The sequence below is a fragment of the Triturus cristatus genome, chromosome 3_1 (assembly GCF_964204655.1).
Source record: "Triturus cristatus chromosome 3_1, aTriCri1.1, whole genome shotgun sequence".
Classification (NCBI taxonomy): Eukaryota; Metazoa; Chordata; class Amphibia; order Caudata; family Salamandridae; genus Triturus; species Triturus cristatus.
This window is the reverse complement of record NC_140583.1, coordinates 11517141-11536004: the sequence shown is the minus strand read 5'-3', so window position 1 is coordinate 11536004 and position 18864 is coordinate 11517141. Positions and strand designations below refer to the sequence as shown.

The following is an 18864-nucleotide window of genomic DNA, read 5'->3' as shown; positions in this document are numbered from 1 at the left end:
AAATCTTACCCTCTGTTGATCGCGGTTGGGGTGGCACTCTGTTCTGAGGCTGCAGGCTTCTCCAGGATTGTCGAGGGGGGTCCTTGGGTGCCGGACTCGGGGTCACAGTCGCCGTGGGGTCGTCCTCGTGGTTTTAGTTCACTCCGGCACCAGCCAGGCTTGGCGGGTGCAGAGTGGGCTGGGATCGCGGTTCCGGGCTGCTGCCAGGGGTGAAAGGTAGGTTCTGAGTAGAGCCTCTACTCATGGGAGTCCCAGGGGCTTAGAGCCAAAAGGTAGCCAGGTCCTCCGGGGTTTCTGAGGTTGCTGGCCACAAGAGATGCCGCGCTGGAGCAGGAGCAGGTTCGAGGGTCGACAGGCCGGTAGGGCTGGGGCCAAAGCAGTTGGTGTCTTCCTCTTTTTAGCAGCTGCAGGGCAGGTCTTTGTTCTTCTTGCTCTTCTTGTAGTTTCGGATCTGGGGAAGGAAGGTTCAGGGTGACCCTAAATACTAGATTTAGGGGCGTTACAGGTAGGTGAAGAACAGGGACCAATGGGTCCTTGTCCTGGGGTGGGTACACCCCCTATCCTGCCTCTCTCCTGTGGGAGGGGGGGCAGTAGCCTAATCCTGATAGGGTAGGGCCTCCCATCTTCAAGATGGCGAGAGCCCGGAGATGTGCTTCACCTCGCCTCCCCCACCTGAGGGGTTGGGGTTTGCAGGCTGGCACATCTCCCGTCCTTATTTGGGGTTTCCGGCCAAGCTTCCCGCCAGAGTGGGGGGTTGCAGTGGCCTGGGGAAACTCCTAGAGTTTTTGCCTAGTGTCTAGCTGGTTTTTCGACTTAGTTGGCCTGAGATCCTGCCATTCAGGGTCTCAGGCTGTCTGCTCTCTCTTTAAAATGGACTCCATGTACCCTAGGTACATTCCCAATTGGTAAGGATCACCTTATTGGACCCTGTACAGTGTACCCTAGGTATCCAGGGCATAGGTGTACCCTAGGCCTCCCAGGGGCTGCAGCATGTATTATGCCACCCCTGGTCTTGCCTTCCAATCAGACACTACTGGCTGATCACTCAGCTGGGGCAAGGTCGTGTAATCACCCCTTGCTTAGTATATAGTATGCCTATATCTACCCTTATATATAGACACATGTGTACCTATCAGTCACTCCTATGGCAGGCCTTAACAATCCTGGAGGCAGAGTGCTTGGTAACATGTGAGATGGTGCTCTAGCATGAGCTGAGCCTGTCTGCAGCTTTCGGAACCATGTCCTTATAGCTGTTCTATGATATAGCCTACCATATACTCTTAAAGTGCCTTATAATCTTAAACGGTTATGGTAACTATGGTTTGGCTTTATCGAAACATGTCGTGTAAGGTGTCTAACACTTTGGAATAATACCCCCATGCCATTTCTGGACATGAGAATATTATTCCCCCCTTCTAGAGGGAAAGACATGTTAAAATCATACTTCAACTGTTAGCCTCTGACCAAAGCCTCAGCGTCACAAAATGGATGCTGCTGCCACGACACAAGTCTGACCTCCTGCAGCTGGGAGTGATCCCAGCCAGGGAGGCCTGGACAATAGGTTTCCTGCTTGGGGAGGTGCTAGCACCTCCCCAGACAGCCTTTAGTGTATTGGGGCAGGGTGGGCTGAAAGGAATGAGACATGCCTGGGGCACACAAGGTGTTCCTTGCATAGTCCAGTTCAAACCGGCGCTGGGGCACTCCAGCCCCAGCTCTGGCGCGAAACTGGACAAAGGGAAGTGGGTGTAACCACCCCCTCCCAGGTCCCACCCATAAGGCGTGACCTAGCAGGTATCCCAGCCCCCCAGATTAGTATAAGAGTGGGAGTTGGGCCTCAAGACTTTAGATTATCCTGAACCTGCAAAACTGAACAGAAACTCTGGACCTTCGACATTCGACGAAAGAAGAAGACTGAAGAATCTCCCTTGTAGCCAAGGAGTGGCTACCCTGTGCAAACAGGCACCATCAAGAGACTACCCTTTGCTTTGCGACCGTTCTACGAGGAACCGACTGCAGAGCCCGACCAGAGCCTCGACTTCCAGACTTCTCCGACCCTCATCCACATCTGCAGCAGAGCTGAGATCCGTGGAGGCGACGAGCGACGTGGGACCGGCTACCTGGGAAAAGTGGCTAGTAACTTACAGCGCAGCTTCTGAGGTACCCTCGAAGTTGTGCACCGGGGATTGAGAAGCCCCAACCCCAAGCACCATCTGCACCGAAGATCAGCCCCCCACACTCCACGAGTCCTGCGTGGGGCCCTTCAGCATTTTCCTGCTTGCCGCGTCTGTCCGGTTGCTTGCCCGCTGGCTAGTGGCCTCTGTGACGACGCACCCTGAAATCTTCTGCGCTGGTTTGGCCCCTCCAGACTGGCTCCCGCTTCTCTGCAAAGAAGAAGCACCCCAGACCTTCCTGGTCTGCACCAGAAGCAAGTCCTTTGTTCTTCGTGGGTTCCGCTTGCCAAGGCTTGGTGAGTCCTAGTCCAACTTCGACGCCGCCGACAGCAAGAGCCTTCGTGGGACAGCTCGCCTCCTGGTCCTGGTCGTCCGACGCTTCCTGGTCCTCCTGGCTGCAGCGACAAGCTTCACCTTCACCTGCAACTCTTCACGACATCGCCTGGTTCCTTCCTGGTTCCACGTGGTCACTGGCTAGTGACCTTGACTCTGTCCCTTCTGCTTGCAGGTTTCTTCTCTTCTTGATCCCAGCCTTGGGATCCACCGGACACTCTCCCCTGACTGCCTGTCAGCATCTTTCTTCAGGCATCCATAGGAGTCGACGACGAAAACGACGCATCTTCACCCCTATGCACCCGCAGCCTGTGGGCTAGGTAACTTGGGTACTCCGGTGCTCATCAGGATAGTGACTATCCTAGTGTCTAGTTTTCAAGTCTCAACTTCCTAGCTACTCCGGAAGTGTCCTAAATCTACCGTTTTCTAAACTGTACTATTGCTATTGACTTTTACGCATTACGCGTGAGTGTTTCCACTCTGCACACGAATCCCGTGGGCCTCCCACTTCCTAACTAACGCTAGTGTAGTGTAGCCCCAGCGATTCCCTAGGCCTAGGCCTATTCTATTTCCGTGACAGTGGTTCTTATACCACTTACTTAGTATATGGTTTGCGTGGCCCCTAGGGCCTAACTGTATTACTTACCTGTGTGACTTCATGTATGCATAAATAAGACTGTGTTGTACTTACCTCTAATCTCATAAAGAGTGCTGAGGGTTTGCTTAGAATAAATACACTTTATTTTATATATATATCTGTTGTGGTGTCCTTTCATTTGGTATTCAAGGGATTATATATGGTATCACAGCTGGCTTCACATGCCATTCAGAGTTTAGCCTAAGACTGCTCTTGTCCATGCTACCACTAGGATAGCTGGTCTATAAGGTTGACTTTACAACCAATCACCATAAGGGTATTTGGACTGATATAAGGTGTACACTATAACTAGTGACATCATACATCAGGCCAACTTCTCACAGCCTGCCCCCGACCGGAGTGGAATGGTCTGGGGGGAGCGGAGGGAAGTCATTGTGTGGGCGGGGTGGCAGAACGGGTGGTGTTAGTTTTGCCCCTGCCCTTATTGTTGTTGCCTCTGTAACCACCCCTTTGGTTGCCCTTTGAAAAGGTATTTTGAGGAGGGGACTTGTAGGAGGTAGAGGTGCTATCGGTGGAGAAGCCTCTGCCTGTGCCACGAAAGGAGGAGCGTCGAAAGGAACGTTTAGAGGCTTGTGTTTGGAGTGCCCCCATAGACTTTGCTGTGTCTGTGTCCTTTTTCATCTTTTCCAACGCTTCGTCTACCTTTGGCCCAAAGAGAGTTTGTTGGTCAAAGGGGTGATTGAGTATGGACGCCTGGACTTCAGGCTTGAACCCTGAGATCCTGAGCCAGGCATGGCGACGAAGCAGGACACTGGTATTTATGGCTCTAGAAGCAGTGTCGGCTGCATCGAGGGCACACTTAATGGAGGTGTTTGTAATTAGTTTACCCTCCTGTATTAGTTCATGAGCCCTACGCTTGTGTTTCTCGGGAAGGTGCTGCATAAGAGCCTCAAGTTCGTCGTAGTGTGCTCTGTCATAGCGCGCAAGTAGCGCTTGTGTGTTTGCAATGCGCCACATGTTTGCAGCTTGAGAGGCGGTGCGTTTGCCAGACGCGTCTAGGAGTTTGGATTCCTTGTCTGGCGGTGGGGCTTCTCCTGAGGACTGGGAGTTAGCCCGCTTTCTAGCTGTAGAGACAACTAGGGAATCTAAGGGAGCAGGGCCCTTAATGTATGCAGGGTCTGTGGGTGCCGCCTTGTACTTTTTCTCTATTCTAGGGTTTAGTACCCTGGCCCTGAAAGGGTCTTTGAACACCTCTGCGGCATGCTTGGTGACACCCTTAAGCATGGGTAAAATAGATGTGGATTTGTCCTGTATGTCAAATGTATCCAGTAAGAAGTCGTCTTCCACTGGTTCAGTGTGCATGTCCACCCCATGGTAGTGTGCTGCTCTCTGCAGTAAATGATGAAACCCTAAGGAGTCCTCTGGAGGGGACGGCCTGGATGGGTATAGGTCGTCCTGAGGTATATCGGGTATATCAGGGTTATTGTAATCCTCCCATGGGTCTGGGGTCCCCGGTGGAGTGGGATCCATTGGGGCGTCCGCCGGGTAATTGTCCGGGTCCCCGTCGTCCGGATCTGGGGACGGGGTCGGAGAGTAATGAGGTAAAGGTGGCGGAGACCTGGGAGGGGGTGGAGGAGGTGGAGGAGGTAGGGGAGGCGGTAGTGGGGAGGGCACTCTGAGGGGAGAAGTAGCAGAGTCCTTCCGTTTGGGCGGTGGAGGAGGAGCCGGAGTATCAAGGCGTCTTTTCTTGATAATTAAAGTCAATAGCCCAGTCTTTGGATCTTTGGACAGAGTCTTTTGTAAAGGGTCTGGTGTAAACAGAGCCAATGGTGCCGAATCGTCCGTCGGCACCGGTGATTTCGGAACCGAGGGCTTCGATGGTTTCTGTACGCCATGCTTTTTTGGGGCCTCCGGTTTTTTCGGCGTCGAGGGAGTTTTCGGCGCCGGAGCGTCGGTGCCGACTGATTTGTGTTTGTGTTTGGTCGGCGCCGAGAGTCCAGGCTTCGGCACCGGTGGCTTCGGAGTCGAGCTGGATATTACTTTCTTCGGTGCTGGATGCTGTTTTTCGGCACCGGGCGTCGGCTGGCTCGATCCCGAGCTGCCGTGAGACTTTGGAGGCTTCGACACCGGGCCCGAAGGTGGGGTGATAGAAGCTTTGGTCTTGGTTTTGCCCAGGCCAGCAGGCGAGGGTGTAACCTGAGTCTCTTTGGTTTTGGGCGCGGGGGTGGGAGGGGGCACAGTACTCACGACCCGCTGCGCCGGTGTGATGTCCTCCACGTCGGAGTCGTCGGCCTCGGAAGCGCCGACGACGTCTTCCTCCTGCTCGGTGTCTATTTGCCCCGAAGCTTCGGCGCCGTCTCCGAAGATGTCCGGTGGAACTGCAGACGATGAGTGCGCCATGGTGCGTCGAGCTTTTCGATCCCGGATGGTCTTCTTCGATCGAAGAGACTTACAGGCGGGGCAGTCTCTGGCCTCGTGTTCTGGAGAGAGGCAAAGATTACACACCTGATGGAGGTCGGTGTGGGGAAATTTAGACCCACATTTTGGGCACTTTTTGAACGGAGTCCTTTCCATCGGCCGGGACCGGAGTAGAGGAGGGCCCGAAGGCCGGTGCCGATGTACGGGATGGAGAAAGTGCCGCTTCGAGAGATGAAGATGATGATGAAGAAACTCGAAGAAACGAGGATTTTCCGTCGAGGCTGGAACCGTAGAAGTTCGAAGCCGGAGCACGAAGTATCACATCCGAGCCCGATGGCGGAAAAAAACAATCTGAGGATGGAGCCGAAGCCCATGCGCAGTACGGACCGAAGGAGGAGTCACCAAACTCGTGACTTCCAAAGACTGTCCAAGAAGAAAAACAAACTGCAAACATCCGGGCCCAACACCAGATGGCGATCTATGCTAAGTGTACAATCTGCAGCTCATATGCCTCGAACATGTATGTATAGTGGACCATGTGGCTGCTCTACATATCTCCTCTAAAGGAATATTTCCCAGGAAAGCCATAGAGGCCCCTAACTTCCGTGTGGAGTGGGCTCTTGGAGGAATTGTTAGTGTGCGCTTAGCTTTTTCATAGCAAATCTGTATACACGTAACGATCCACCTAGCTATTCCTGCTTTGGAAATGGGGTTGCCTTTGTACTGTGGAGAAAAGGCAACAAACAGTTGTTTTGTTTTCCTGAAATTTTGTGTTCTGTCAATATAGTACAGGAGAGCTCTTTTGATATCAAGTGTGTGGAGCATTCTCTCTGCTACATTCTCAGGATTAGGATAAAACACTGGTAGTTCTATGGATTGGTTCATATGGAACTGGGAAATTACCTTGGGCATGAAAGTAGGGTTGGTGCGTAGTACGACCCTGTTAGCATGAACCTGTATAAATGGCTCTTGAATGGTTAGTGCCTGAAGTTCACTAACTCTTCTTAGGGAAGTAATGGCAACTAGGAAAGCTACTTTCCATGTTAGAAATTGAATCTCACAAAAGTGTAGAGGTTCAAAGGGTGGTCCCATCAGTCTGGTGAGGACCACATTTAGGTTCCAGACTGGTGAAGGAGGGTGTCTTGGAGGAATCACACGTTTGAGTCCCTCCAAGAAAGCTCTGATGGCAGGCACTTTTGAACAGTGAGAGGTGCTGCCTGTTCTGAAGGTAAGCTGCCAGTGCGGTTAAATGTATACGGATGGAATTGTATGCTAGATTGCATCTGTATAAGTGTAATAGATAACAGATAATGTTTTGCGTTGATGCATCCAGCGGATTGATGTCATTATTTTTACAATAAATGACAAATCTTTTCCACTTAGCCGCGTAGCAGGCTCTGGTAGTGGGTCTCCGTGCCTCCTTGATGATATTCATACATTCTGGAGGCAAGTTTAGGTAGCCAAATTCTAAGATCTCAGGAGCCAGATCGCCAGGTTCAGCTGTTGCGGACCTGGGTGCTGAATCTCGCCATGGCTCTGCGTTAAAAGCGTGGGTGTTAGCCGTAGTCGTTGATGCAGTACCACGGAGAGTTCCAGAAACGTGGTGTACCATGGTTGGCGTGCCCACGTTGGAGCAACCAGGATGAGCGTCATTGAGTGTTGCCTCAGTTTGCGTGCCACCAGCGGTATTAATGGTGCTGGGGGAAAAGCGTACGCAAATCTGCCTGACCAGTTCATCCATATTGCATTGCCCTGCGACTGTGGGAACCTGGCGGCAAAGTTTTGGCATTTTGCGTTTTCCCTTGTGGCGAATAGGTCTATCTCTGGATGACCCCACCGTTGGAAGTACGGTTGGAGTACTGATGGATGTATCTCCCACTCGTGTATTTGGTGGCTGTGTCTGCTGAGCAGATCCGCCATCTGGTTGTCCTTGCCCGGGAGGTGTTCCGCCATGAGGAAGATGTTCCTCTGAATAGCCCACTTCCACATGCTCTGAGCCAGATGAGACAACTGTGGGGAGTGTGTCCCTCCCTGCTTTTGTATGTAGTACATGGCGGTCATGTTGTCCGTCCGGATCAACATGACTGTTGCACAAGTGTACTTTGAATGCCTTCATTGCAAGGAAGATTGCCATGAGTTCCAGAAGGTTGATGTGCATCCTCCTTTGCTGTGTCGTCCATAGTCCCTGCACTGTGTAATTGAGTACATGAGCTCCCCATCCCTGGAGAGACGCGTCCGCCGTCAGTATGATTTGTGGGACAGGCTCTCGGAACGGTCGGCCCTTGCAAAGGTTTTGTGGATTCCACCAATGCAGAGAGTTGTATGCCCGACCGCTCACCAACACTAGGTCCTGCAATTGTCCGTGAGCCTGATTCCACTAACGTGCCAAGCACTCCTGAAGCGGGCGCATATGTAACCTTGCGTGCGGGACTATGAAGATGCAGGAGGCCATCATGCCTATCAACTGCATAAACACTTTTGCCGGTAGTGAGTGTTGAGGTTTGAACTTTGTTATGAGCAACTGCATGCTGTTGATCCATACTGAATTGGGCTGTGCCTTGGCTGCCAGAGTGTCTATGGTTGTGCCTAGGTACTGCTGTAAGTGGGCGGGTTGAAGGTGGGACTTTGGATAGTTCAGGGAGAAGCCAAGGCTGTGAAGAAGGTGAATGGTGTGGGTTACGTGGTTGGCACACTGATGGGCCGACCTTCCCTGGATAAGCCAGTCGTCCAGATAAGGATAGACATGTATGTGCTGTCTCCTTAAGTGCGCCGCCACTGTTGTCAGGCACTTGGTGAACACTCTGGGTGCCGTTGTTACTCCGAAAGGGAGGACTTTGAACTGGTAATGTTGGTTGAGAACAGTGAACCTGAGATATTTCCTGTGTGATGGGTGTATGGGTATATGGAAATACGCATCTTTGAGATCTAGTGTCGCGAGAAAGTCTCCCTGTTTGAGTAACGGCAGCACCTGTTGCAAGGTGAGCATGTGAAAATGCTCTGACAGAATGTAACAGTTTAGAGGTCTTAAATCCAGTATGGGTCTGAGAGACCCGTCCTTTTTGGGGATCAGAAAATACAGTGAGAACACTCCTGATCCCTGTTCTTCTGCTGGCACGAGTTCTATGGCTCCTTTTTGGAGCATACTGAGAACTTCCTGGTGGAATAAGTGCAAGTGCTCTGCGGACGCAGGACGGTGTCTTGGTGGTATGTTTGGTGGAGTGGATGTGAGCTCCAGACAATAACCGTACTGGACAATGTCTCTCACCCACCTGTCTGTAGTGATAGACTTCCATAACGGCAGGAACTCCTGGAGTCTCCCCCGACAGGTGTTACGTGGTCGGGGGCAGTGACGAGGCATCAGTTTGTTGGTGGCGGAGGACCTGGAGCTGTTGTTTCCTCGGCCTCTGCCTTTGACGTTGTTTCCACGGTATCCACCTCTGTTATTTTTATTATAGGTGGTCTGTGTATCTTGTTTAGTGTAATGCGACTGTTGGGAGTTCTGGCCTCTAGATGGTCCTCTGTTGGTAGAGCGACGAAAGGACCCACTCCTAAACTGCTGTGATTGCAGCGCCCCCATAGACTTGCAGTCTCTGTATCTTTTTTGATCTTTTCTAGGGTGGTGTCAACTTCGGGGCCAAAAAGGGAGTCCGGGTTGACAGGTTGATTGAGTATCGTTGTTTGTATCTCTGGTTTGAATCCTGAGATTCTTCACCAAGCATGCCTTCTTAACATGACGCTGGTGTTAATAGCCCTAGCTGCAGTGTCCGCTACGTCAAGAGCGCACTTAATGGAAGCGTTGCTTATGAGCTTCCCTTCAGTAATAAGCGAATCTGCTCCTTCCTTACACTGATCTAGTCCGAATTTTATGTGCGTCGACGCGATGTCAACAGTGCTGACCGCCTTCGGCTGCGGGGGTGCTTTTGCGCCGAGCATGGAAGCCGTGTCGTGGATGCGGAGTAACGACTCCGACACCTTCTTTAGGAAGGGAGACGGTGTTGTTGAGTCGACACGTCCCGTCGATGCCCTTTTGGACGTTGCATCTAACCCCGAACCAGACGCCGTGTTCGACACGAGGACCGGGATGGGTCGGCCGTCGCGAGGCGCTCTGTATCTGTGTGTCGACGATCCTCGGCGCCGATTTTTTCGGGTCGGCAACCTTGACATTGGTTGTTGCCGCCGCCTTCGGCTCGACGTCCCCATGAAGTCTCTGTGAGTCGACGGCCTTCTTTTGTTTGTTCGGCTCCGAGGGCTTCGAGGCCTTGTTGCCGATGAGAGACTCTTTCACTTTCGGTTTCGAGGTAGGTGCCTGTGCCTTCAGTTTCGATTTCGTTTGATCGAATGATGGCGCTTTCGATACCGATGGCTCTTTAGGATAGTTCGTAGCCGGGCCTTTATGCGGGGCTGTAGAACGAGAGGAATGATCTTGGGTAAGGCCTTGTGGCGATCCCTCGACCTGAGCCTTATCGAGTGCCTCTCTGGGCCCTGTACCGACATGTGGGCCTAGCTCATCTTCTGAGCCATCTTCCTCGGCCCCAAGGGCCTCCTCGTCGTCTCCTACCTCTTCGACGACACCATCTTCTTGTTCGTCTACTATACGCTCGTCTTCGGCATCATAGTCGGATTCTCGCTCCGAAGCCGGATCCGAGAGCTCCCCCCGAACTTCAAAGTCCACGACCTCCTCATCTTCTGTCCCGAAGATGTTGTCCGGGTTCGGCGTCGCTTTCTGCCCCTCGAGCCGAGCTGCTCGACGAATGCGAAGGGTCTTCTTCGATCGAAACCTGGAACACGCCATACAGGTGGCTTCGTCGTGGTTTGGAGAGAGGCACTTGTTGCACACCGGGTGCACGTCTAAGCGAGCATACTTAGCGTTGCAAAGAGGGCAACGCTTAAAGGGGCTATTCGATGTCTTTGGTTCCATCGTTAAAGATCTACTCGAGAACGCCCTCGACAAATATACTTGGCGCCGAACGAAAACAATACCGACGAATGTAAAGGCCTAAATACTCAGAGCTAAGATTAGGACATCCGAACCCAATGGCGGAAAAAAACAATCTAATTCATTAGCCCTATTTTTGTATTTTTCAGGGAGATGGTGCATGATGGTTTCTAGCTCATCATAATGCGCTCTGTCGTGTCTGGCCAATAGCGCTTGAGTGTTGGCGATACGTCATATTGGCAGCTTGTGACGCAGTGCGCTTCCCTGACGCGTCTAGGAGCTTGGACGCTTTGTCAGGTGGTGGTGCTTCGCCCGACGCCTGAGAATTTGATCTCTTCCTAGCTGTAGATACCACTAAGGAATCCAGTGGTGCAGGGCCTTTAATGTAGGCAGGATCTGTGGGGGCGGCTTTATATTTTTTCTCTTTACGTGGGTTTAGGACCCTAGCCCTGACTGGGTCTTTAAAAACCTCTGGTGGATGTTTGATTACCCCTTTTAGCATAGGTAGTATAGCAGTAGACCAATGTGCAGTATCGAAGGTGTCTAGGAGGAAATCTTGCTCTACTGGGTCAGTATGTATCTCTACCCCGTGATAATGTGCAGCCCTCTGTAGTAGGTGGTGAAAACCTAACGAGTCTTCTGGTGGGGATGGTCTGGATGGATAAAGGTCATCCTGTGAGACATCTGCGATGTCTGGATTGTTATAATCATCCCATGGGTCTGGGGATCCAGTAGGGGTGGGGTCTTGTGGCACATCTTCTGGATCGTAGTAAGGGTCCCCTTCATCATCATGGCCTGGAGACGGGGTCGGAGAGCGATGAGGCAGGGGTGGAGGAGGTGGAGAGGGTGGAGGAGGTGGGGAAGGCACACTGAAAGGGGAGGTAGCACAGTCCTTCCTCTTTTTAGGTGGAGGTGGTTTGTCCAAATATCTCTTTTTTGAAGACCGTGTCAAATGTCCAGTTTTTGGATCCTTGGTAAGTGTCTTTTGCAGAGGATCCGGTGTGAATAGTTCTTGCGACACTGGTTGTTCGGGGCCGACTGCTTTTTAGGCTTGTCTGTGCCGTGCCTTTTTGGAACCTCCGATTTTTTGTTCAGTGCCGAGAGAGGCTTCGGCACGGGAGTGTCGGCGCCGAGGGCCTTATGATGTTTGGTCGGCACCGAGAGGCCGGGTTTCGACACCGAGGGCTTTGGTGCTGAGCTCGGTGTGGAGGCGGAGGCAGATTTTTTCTTCGGTGCCGAAGGGTGTTTTTCGGCACCGCTGGTAGGCTGGCTCGAGCCCGAGCTGCCGGAAGGCTTATTAGGCTTCTTTACCGGGCCCGAAGGTGGGGTGTTAGAAGCAGTGTCCTTGGTCTTGCCTAGGCTCAAAGGCGAAGGTGTGACCGAAGCCTTTTTGGTTGTAGGCGCGGGTGTGGGAGGGGGTATAGTACTCACGACCCTCTGCGCCAGGGTGATGTCCTCCACATCCGAGTAGTCAGCTTCGGAAGCACTGACGAGGTCGTTGTCATCTTCTTCGGTGTGCTGCTGTCCCGGAGCTTCGACGTAGTCCCCGAAGATGTCGCCACGTTGCGTCTGGCCCTTCGATCTCGAATAGTCTTTTTCGATCTAAAAGACTTGCAGGCGGGACAGTCTCGAGCCTCGTGTTCAGGGGAGAGGCAGAGGTTGCACACCTCATGAAGATTGGTGTGGGGGAATTTGGACCCACATCGAGGGCACTTCTTGAAGGGAGTTCTTTCCATCAGCCGAGACCGGAGCCGGGATAGGCCCGAAGGCCGCCGTCAACGACTGGAATCGAAGAAGTGTCGAAGAGAAGGTGATTAAGATGATTTGTTATCTGAAGAATCTCGATGAACGAGGATTTTGCGTCGATCGTTGAACTGGAAAAGTTCGGAACCAGAGCGCGAAGTATTACATCCGAGCCCGATGGCGGAAAAAAACAATCAGAGGATGGAGCCGAAGCCCATGCGCAATACGAACCAAAGGAGGAGTCACCGACCTCGTGACTTCCAAAGACTTTCCAAGAGGAAAAACAAACTGCAAACATCCGGGCCGAACACCAGATGGCGATCTATGCAAAAGTGTGTAATCTGCAGCTCATATGCCTCGAACCTATCATTTTCAAAGCCAACAGCTCAAACTTAAATAACGCAAGACCTATTGCATTGTAAATGCTTGTTCATATTACAAGAGGGATCAATGGCAGAGGGAAACAAATAAGCAGTCTATCCACAAAGCATTTAGTAACTGATCATGGAAACAGGGATGTGTAGCTTTGGAATTTGTTTGTGCAGGTTGTAAACGAGTTTCAAACAAATCTTGTAGATTCCCCTATTTGTGAAATTAGTGTTCCATCACATTGCTGTCAACTTCCTATTCATGTAATAAGTAGGATGACCTCTGGGGACGGAGCCTGCCTGGCTCCCAGATGGCCGCGACTAATAGAAGCTCCGACACACAGACCAATCATCTGTAATAATCCTGTCACCCAATGCACCAAATAGGAATAAGTGGACTGCCATATACCCGGTAGCGCTGGGACTGACGCACTGTAGCGAAAGAGATCCAGTAGTGTACAACAGGACTTAAGTGGGCCTGGCACTGTGGGTCGGGCGCTGCGTACATTACCTACCCGCTGAGAGCAGCAGAGCAGATCTAGAGCGGGAACCTGACTGCCGTGGATGGCAGCGTGGAAGGTAACTGCGATCAACCCGATGAGAGTCAGAGGGCCAAAGGCACCGAGGCGGAGTGCAGGGGCCGCCAGGGAGGAGCGCAGGTGCTGTTCACCCCGACGAGACAGAGGCACCGAGGCGGAGTGCCAGGGCCACCAGGGAGGAGCGCAGGTGCTGTTCACCCAGACGAGACAGAGGCACTTAAACGCAGTTTCTCAACTGCTTACAGGTGGTACACTAGTGCTGGATCCAGGATCCAACACTGACCTAGAAAAAGTAACTTTAACCCCACTTACCTGCTAAGTGATTTTCCTCCCATAGGATAACATTGGTAATTTGATGAGAAAAAGTTTGTCAACTTTTAAAATAGCAAAACATTGCTTAAAAATCACAACAGTAACTAAAACGTATTTACTCACTTGTTTCCGAGAACTGTCCCAGGACTGAATCTAGGATCCAGTCCTTGAGTTAGAAAAGTAATCCTGAAAGTAATCAATTGCATACAACTTAAAATTCCCATTGAGCTCAATGTATTATTGTGTTTGAAATTGTGTTGCCTATTGCAACAACCTGTAACTATTGCATTTCAAGTCAATTGCCTATTGCAAAGTATTTAACTAAACCATCTCCTTCTGAGAAAGTATATTTTGATACCTATTGTTGGTTCTAAAATAAAACAAGCAAATTTTTTTTATATATAAATCATTGGCCTAGAGTTCAGTTATTGAGTGTGTGAAACCATTTGCTAACTGAGTGTGTACAACAAATGCTTTACACTGTCCTCTGGTACTGCCTTACTGCTCGACCAAGCTACCACTTTAGAGAGTACGGTTATATCTAACTTTAGCCTCTGTCAAACCCTGGGGGACTGTGGACTCTGTACACACTGTAGCTATTTGGGAACAGTATATACAGAGCCACACACAGCTATTTTTAGGGGATAACTAATTGCTCTTTATGAAAACATCCACAAGCTCCCCTTTCCTTTTGAGAGGGTTGTAGCCCTTGGTGTCACTAGTGTGACCCTAGGAGGAGACCCTGATGATGAAGCATGTCACCACTGGTGAGTGATGGGAATCCGTCCTTATAAATAGGACTACAGAAGGTTTATGATAATACGTTTTTCCTTTTAGTAGCTAAGCAGGTTATTAATCACTCTGTTTCAGGCTCTCTCGTGTCTGTTCATTTTGCTTAGAAACGTGGATAGTATTGTGTAGTATCTATATGTAGCTTTCGCATCTGCCAAACCTCTGGGGACTGTGGACTGTACACACCAAACCTTACATTGGTGCAGTATATACAGAGCCACTTTCTTACAAGGAACACACTGTATATCTCCCAAATCCACTTTTCATGTTTAAGCTTACCAGTATCTAGGTTTCTATTAAAGCGTTCTCTAGATAAGCGGTAATTTTAGATCCCGTTTCCACATAAGGATCTCAACTAATCTCTCGAACCAGAGAAATCACCTCCTGGTGGAGGAAACAAGGCTCAATGATGATGCTATCTACTATTAGTACACTGATGCCAAAGCATACACCAATGACCGAAAATAGCTGTTGAGGGTCCCACAGAATATTTCCTATTGAGGGCTCTCTAGAAGAAATTATCCCACTCTTCATTTTTTATTACAAAGTGACTGACCAGGAATTCCGACCTAGTATATCACAATAGACAACTAAACACAGAACATAGGTGGGATAAGATACTGAAGCAAAGGAAAAGAATGCATGAGGTGTGTATATTACAGGAAGGGGGCATGTGGGTTGGCATTAATTAAAAAGGAAAAGAGGGCAGTGTTATGTTTGTATGTTCTAGAAATGTGCAATACAAATCTAAATAATACGGAAAGCGGGAGAGAAGAGTATGTAGAAGGGGGTGACAAAGCATGTTGGGAAGAGGGATGTGAGCTAGGAAAAGCATAGCACGTAGCACAGAGAGCAAGAGTAAAGATAGGAAGAGTAATCAAGCCAAGATTATATGCAAAAAGGTTGAAGAAAGATGGCTTGAACTAACTTACAAAAGGAGGACCACACTTACTGCTAAGTACTGGGGTCCCAGTGTGTTCAGTCCAGCAAGATTACCCCACACCGAGGCTGCACTCATCTGTTGCATTTGCTGCTGAAGCTGCTGTGTGATCCGTTTCTGTTCTTTGTCTCTCTGTGTGTCTGCAAATTTCACAACAATTGGAGACGAACAGCCCTGTGTGCAGCCAGAAGAAGAAGGAAAAAAAGGATTACAGTCAAAACATTCTATGCACATCTCCCAGTCTCCACATTATCCCCTGCGTAAAATACAAATCGACAACTTGCAATCATAGTTTTCAAGATGGGACTTTTAAAGTAAAAAAGTAAACAATTCTGCTGATGAGATTTCCCATTGGTAAATACTCTCCATGTCACCGATACAAATGTCTATTCTGTGTCTGAGAATCTTTATTGCATGGTATGCCCCCAATTTTTGCTGAATGTACTTTGACTGAGTGTGCCCTGGACTCCTGCCAATCAGGTGCCCAGGGCCCATGTTCCTACCCTAAAACAAACAAAACCCAAATTGGCAAACCCTGGCCACATGTCAGCCCCTGGTAAATGGCACCCTAGGTACCCAGGGCCTTGTAACCAGGCAAGGCCTCTAAGGGCTGCAGCACTCATTGTGCCACCCTCAGAGGCCCTGTACCCTTATGCACGCGCGCACACACACACACACACACACACTGCCCTTGCAGGCTGGGTGTCTGGGTGCAAGACAAAACAAAGTCGACATGGCACACATCCCTGTGTGCCATGCCCATCACCTACACTGCCATGGCATACATCAGCCACCCCTCTAGCTGGGTTCCTTATGCCAATGGTGTGGGCAAAGGAGCAGGAGCCCTGTGCCCCTACAGTACCCAGGTCCATTCCTGAGCACTGTAAGTGCAGTGCTGCCATTTAAGAGTACATGGTGCTGAGAGCTCATCAAACACGAACTCCACAGCACCATAATGGCAACACTGAAGACTGAGAAGTTTGTTATCAAACTTCTCAGCACATTAAACCCACACTGATGCCAGTGTGGGATTTAATGTACCAAGCACCCCAGAGGGCATCTTAGAGATGCCCCCTTAAACCTAACCTACAATCCACGTCTGCTCTGAGGCTGCCTAGGCTGCCACACAGCAGACATGTTGCTGGACCCCTGGGTGGGAGAGCCCCTGCTCTCCTGGGCCTGCAACAATGCACATCCTGGGCGAGGTGCTAAATCTCCTCCCCTAGGATGGGCAGGGGGAAGCTTCAAAGTCGTGCCCCCTCAGTGAGCTTCCCCAGGCCACTGCAACCCCCCACTCTGGTGGGAAGCTCTGGCCGGAAACCCCAAATAAGGACAGGGGATGAGCCAGCCTGCCAACCCCACCCCTCAGGTGGGGGAGGCGAGGTGAAGCACATCTCCGGGCTCTCGCCATCTTGAAGATGGGAAGCCCTACCCTATCAGGACTAGGCTACTGCCCCCCTCCCACAGGAGAGAGGCAGAATAGGGAGTGTACCCACTCCAGGACAGGGACCCATTGGTCCCTGCCCTTCACCTACCTGTAACGCCCCTAAATCTAGTATTTAGGGGCACCCTGAACCTTCCTTCCCCAGATTCCAGATTCCAAAAATACAAAGAAGAGCAAGAAGAACAAAGACCTGCCCTGCAGCTGCTAAGAGGAAGACACCAACTGCTTTGGCCCCAGCCCTACCGGCCTGTCAACCCTTGAACCTGCTCCTGCTCCAACCCGGCATCTCTTGTGGCCAGCAACCTAACAAACCCCGGAGGACCTGGCTACCTTTTGGCTCTAAGCCCCTGGGACTCCCATGAGTAGAGGTTCTACTCAAAACCTACCTCTAATCCCTGGCAGCAGCCCGGAACCGCAACCCAGCACACTCTGCACCAGCCAAGCCTGGCCAGTGCCGGAGTGAACAAAGACCACGAGGACGACCCCACGGCGACTGTGACCCCGAGTCCGGCACCCAAGGACCTCCCTCGACACTCCTGAAGAAGCCTGCAGCCTCAGAACAAGGTGCCCCCCCTACCGCGATCAACAGAGGGTAAGATTTCCCCGACACCAAAAGGCACCCCTGCACGCGGCGCCCCGCGGCGCCCTGTGCCCGATCCCGGGGTACCTACCTATCCTCCAACTACCCAACTTACCTCTCGAAGTGGTGGTGGCACCTGAAGAATCCTCGTCCCCGAGCTTGCAGTCTTTTTCTAAACCGGAGATTGAATATGCTACTTACCAGTATGCATCTGTTCTTGGCATGTAGGGCTGCTGACATTCATATCTGTGCATAGAGCGCCGCCTAGTGTTGGGTCCGGATGTTTGCACGTTGTTGTCCTGTAAGAGTCTTCGAAGTATCACGAGATAGGTGACTCGTCCCCTGGACCACAGTGCGCACGGGCATCCTCTCCATCCTTAAGATTGTTTTTCGCCATTGTGGCAGTGATGGAGTAGATACAGGAAGTGATGACCATGCTATAAAGTAATTCTGAGAGCTGCAGCTGCTACAGGCGCCGGGGAGGAGGGCGGGCGATATGAATGTCAGCAGCCCTACATGCCAAGAACAGATGCATACTGGTAAGTAGCATATTCAGTTCGAGGCATGTGGGCTGCTGAATTCATATCTGTGCATAGAATACATAGCAGTACCTCCTATTAGCGGCGGCTACCAGTGCCAGCTGCAGCAGTCTGAAAAAGAGTTTTGAGAACAGCCTGTCCTACAGCTGCCTGCTGTTTTGAGTGTACATCTACGCAGTAGTGTTTGGTAAATGTATGTATAGAGGACCATGTGGCTGCTCTACATATTTCCTGTAAAGGAATGTTTCCCAGGAAAGCCATGGACGCCCCTAACTTTCGTGTTGAGTGGGCTCGTGGGGGAATCGTTAATGTGCGTTTAGCTTTTTGATAGCAAATTTGAATACATTTAACGATCCATCTGGCTATACCTGCTTTGGAAATGGCATTGCCCTTGTGTTGTGGAGAAAAGGCAACGAAAAGTTGTTTTGTCTTCCTAAAGTCTTTAGTTCTGTCTATGTAGTACATGAGAGCCCTTTTTACATCTAGTGTATGGAGCATTCTCTCAGCGACATTTTGTGGATTTTGAAAGAAAACAGGCAGTTCAATAGTTTGATTCATGTGGAACTGCGATATTACTTTAGGCATGAATTTGGGGTTGGTACGTAGTACAACCCTGTTTGCGTGAACCTGTATGAATGGCTCTAGAATGGTTAGTGCCTGGAGTTCACTAACTCTTCTTAATGAAGTGATTGCTACTAGGAAAGCTACTTTCCAGGTGAGGAATTGAATCTCATGAGTGGAGAGGTTCGAAGGGTGGACCCATCAGTCTGGTGAGGACCAAGTTGAGGTTCCACACCGGTGCTGGTGGGTGTCTTGGGGGAATTACTCGTTTAAGTCCCTCCAAGAAGGCTTTGATGGCAGGCACTCTGAATAAAGAGAGGTGCTGCCTGTTTTGGAGATAGGCTGCTATTGCGGTTAAATGGATACGTATTGAGGTGTAGGCCAGATTGCATCGGTATAGGTGTAAGAGGTAACAGATTGTGTTTTGAATGGAAGCGTCTAGCGGGTTAATGTCATTGTTGTTGCAGTAAATGACAAACCTCTTCCATTTGGCCGCGTAGCAAGCTCTGGTAGTGGGTCTCCTGGCCTCCTTGATGATCTCCATACAGTCAGGTGGCAGGTTTAGGTAGCCAAACTCTAAGACTTCAGGA

The 18864-nt window shown here is 50.7% G+C and overlaps 1 protein-coding gene across 7 annotated transcripts in view; it reads right to left on the bottom strand.

Annotated features, from left to right (window-relative positions):
• Positions 1-18864, bottom strand: part of CELF1 (CUGBP Elav-like family member 1) — a 548902-nt gene that overhangs the window by 299039 nt on the left and 230999 nt on the right. For all 7 annotated transcript variants that reach the window (XM_085646533.1, XM_085646539.1, XM_085646537.1 and 4 more), the window contains exon 8: positions 15163-15324. In XM_085646533.1, the coding sequence (XP_085502659.1) occupies positions 15163-15324 (162 nt within the window). The remainder of the gene's footprint in view (positions 1-15162; positions 15325-18864) is intronic.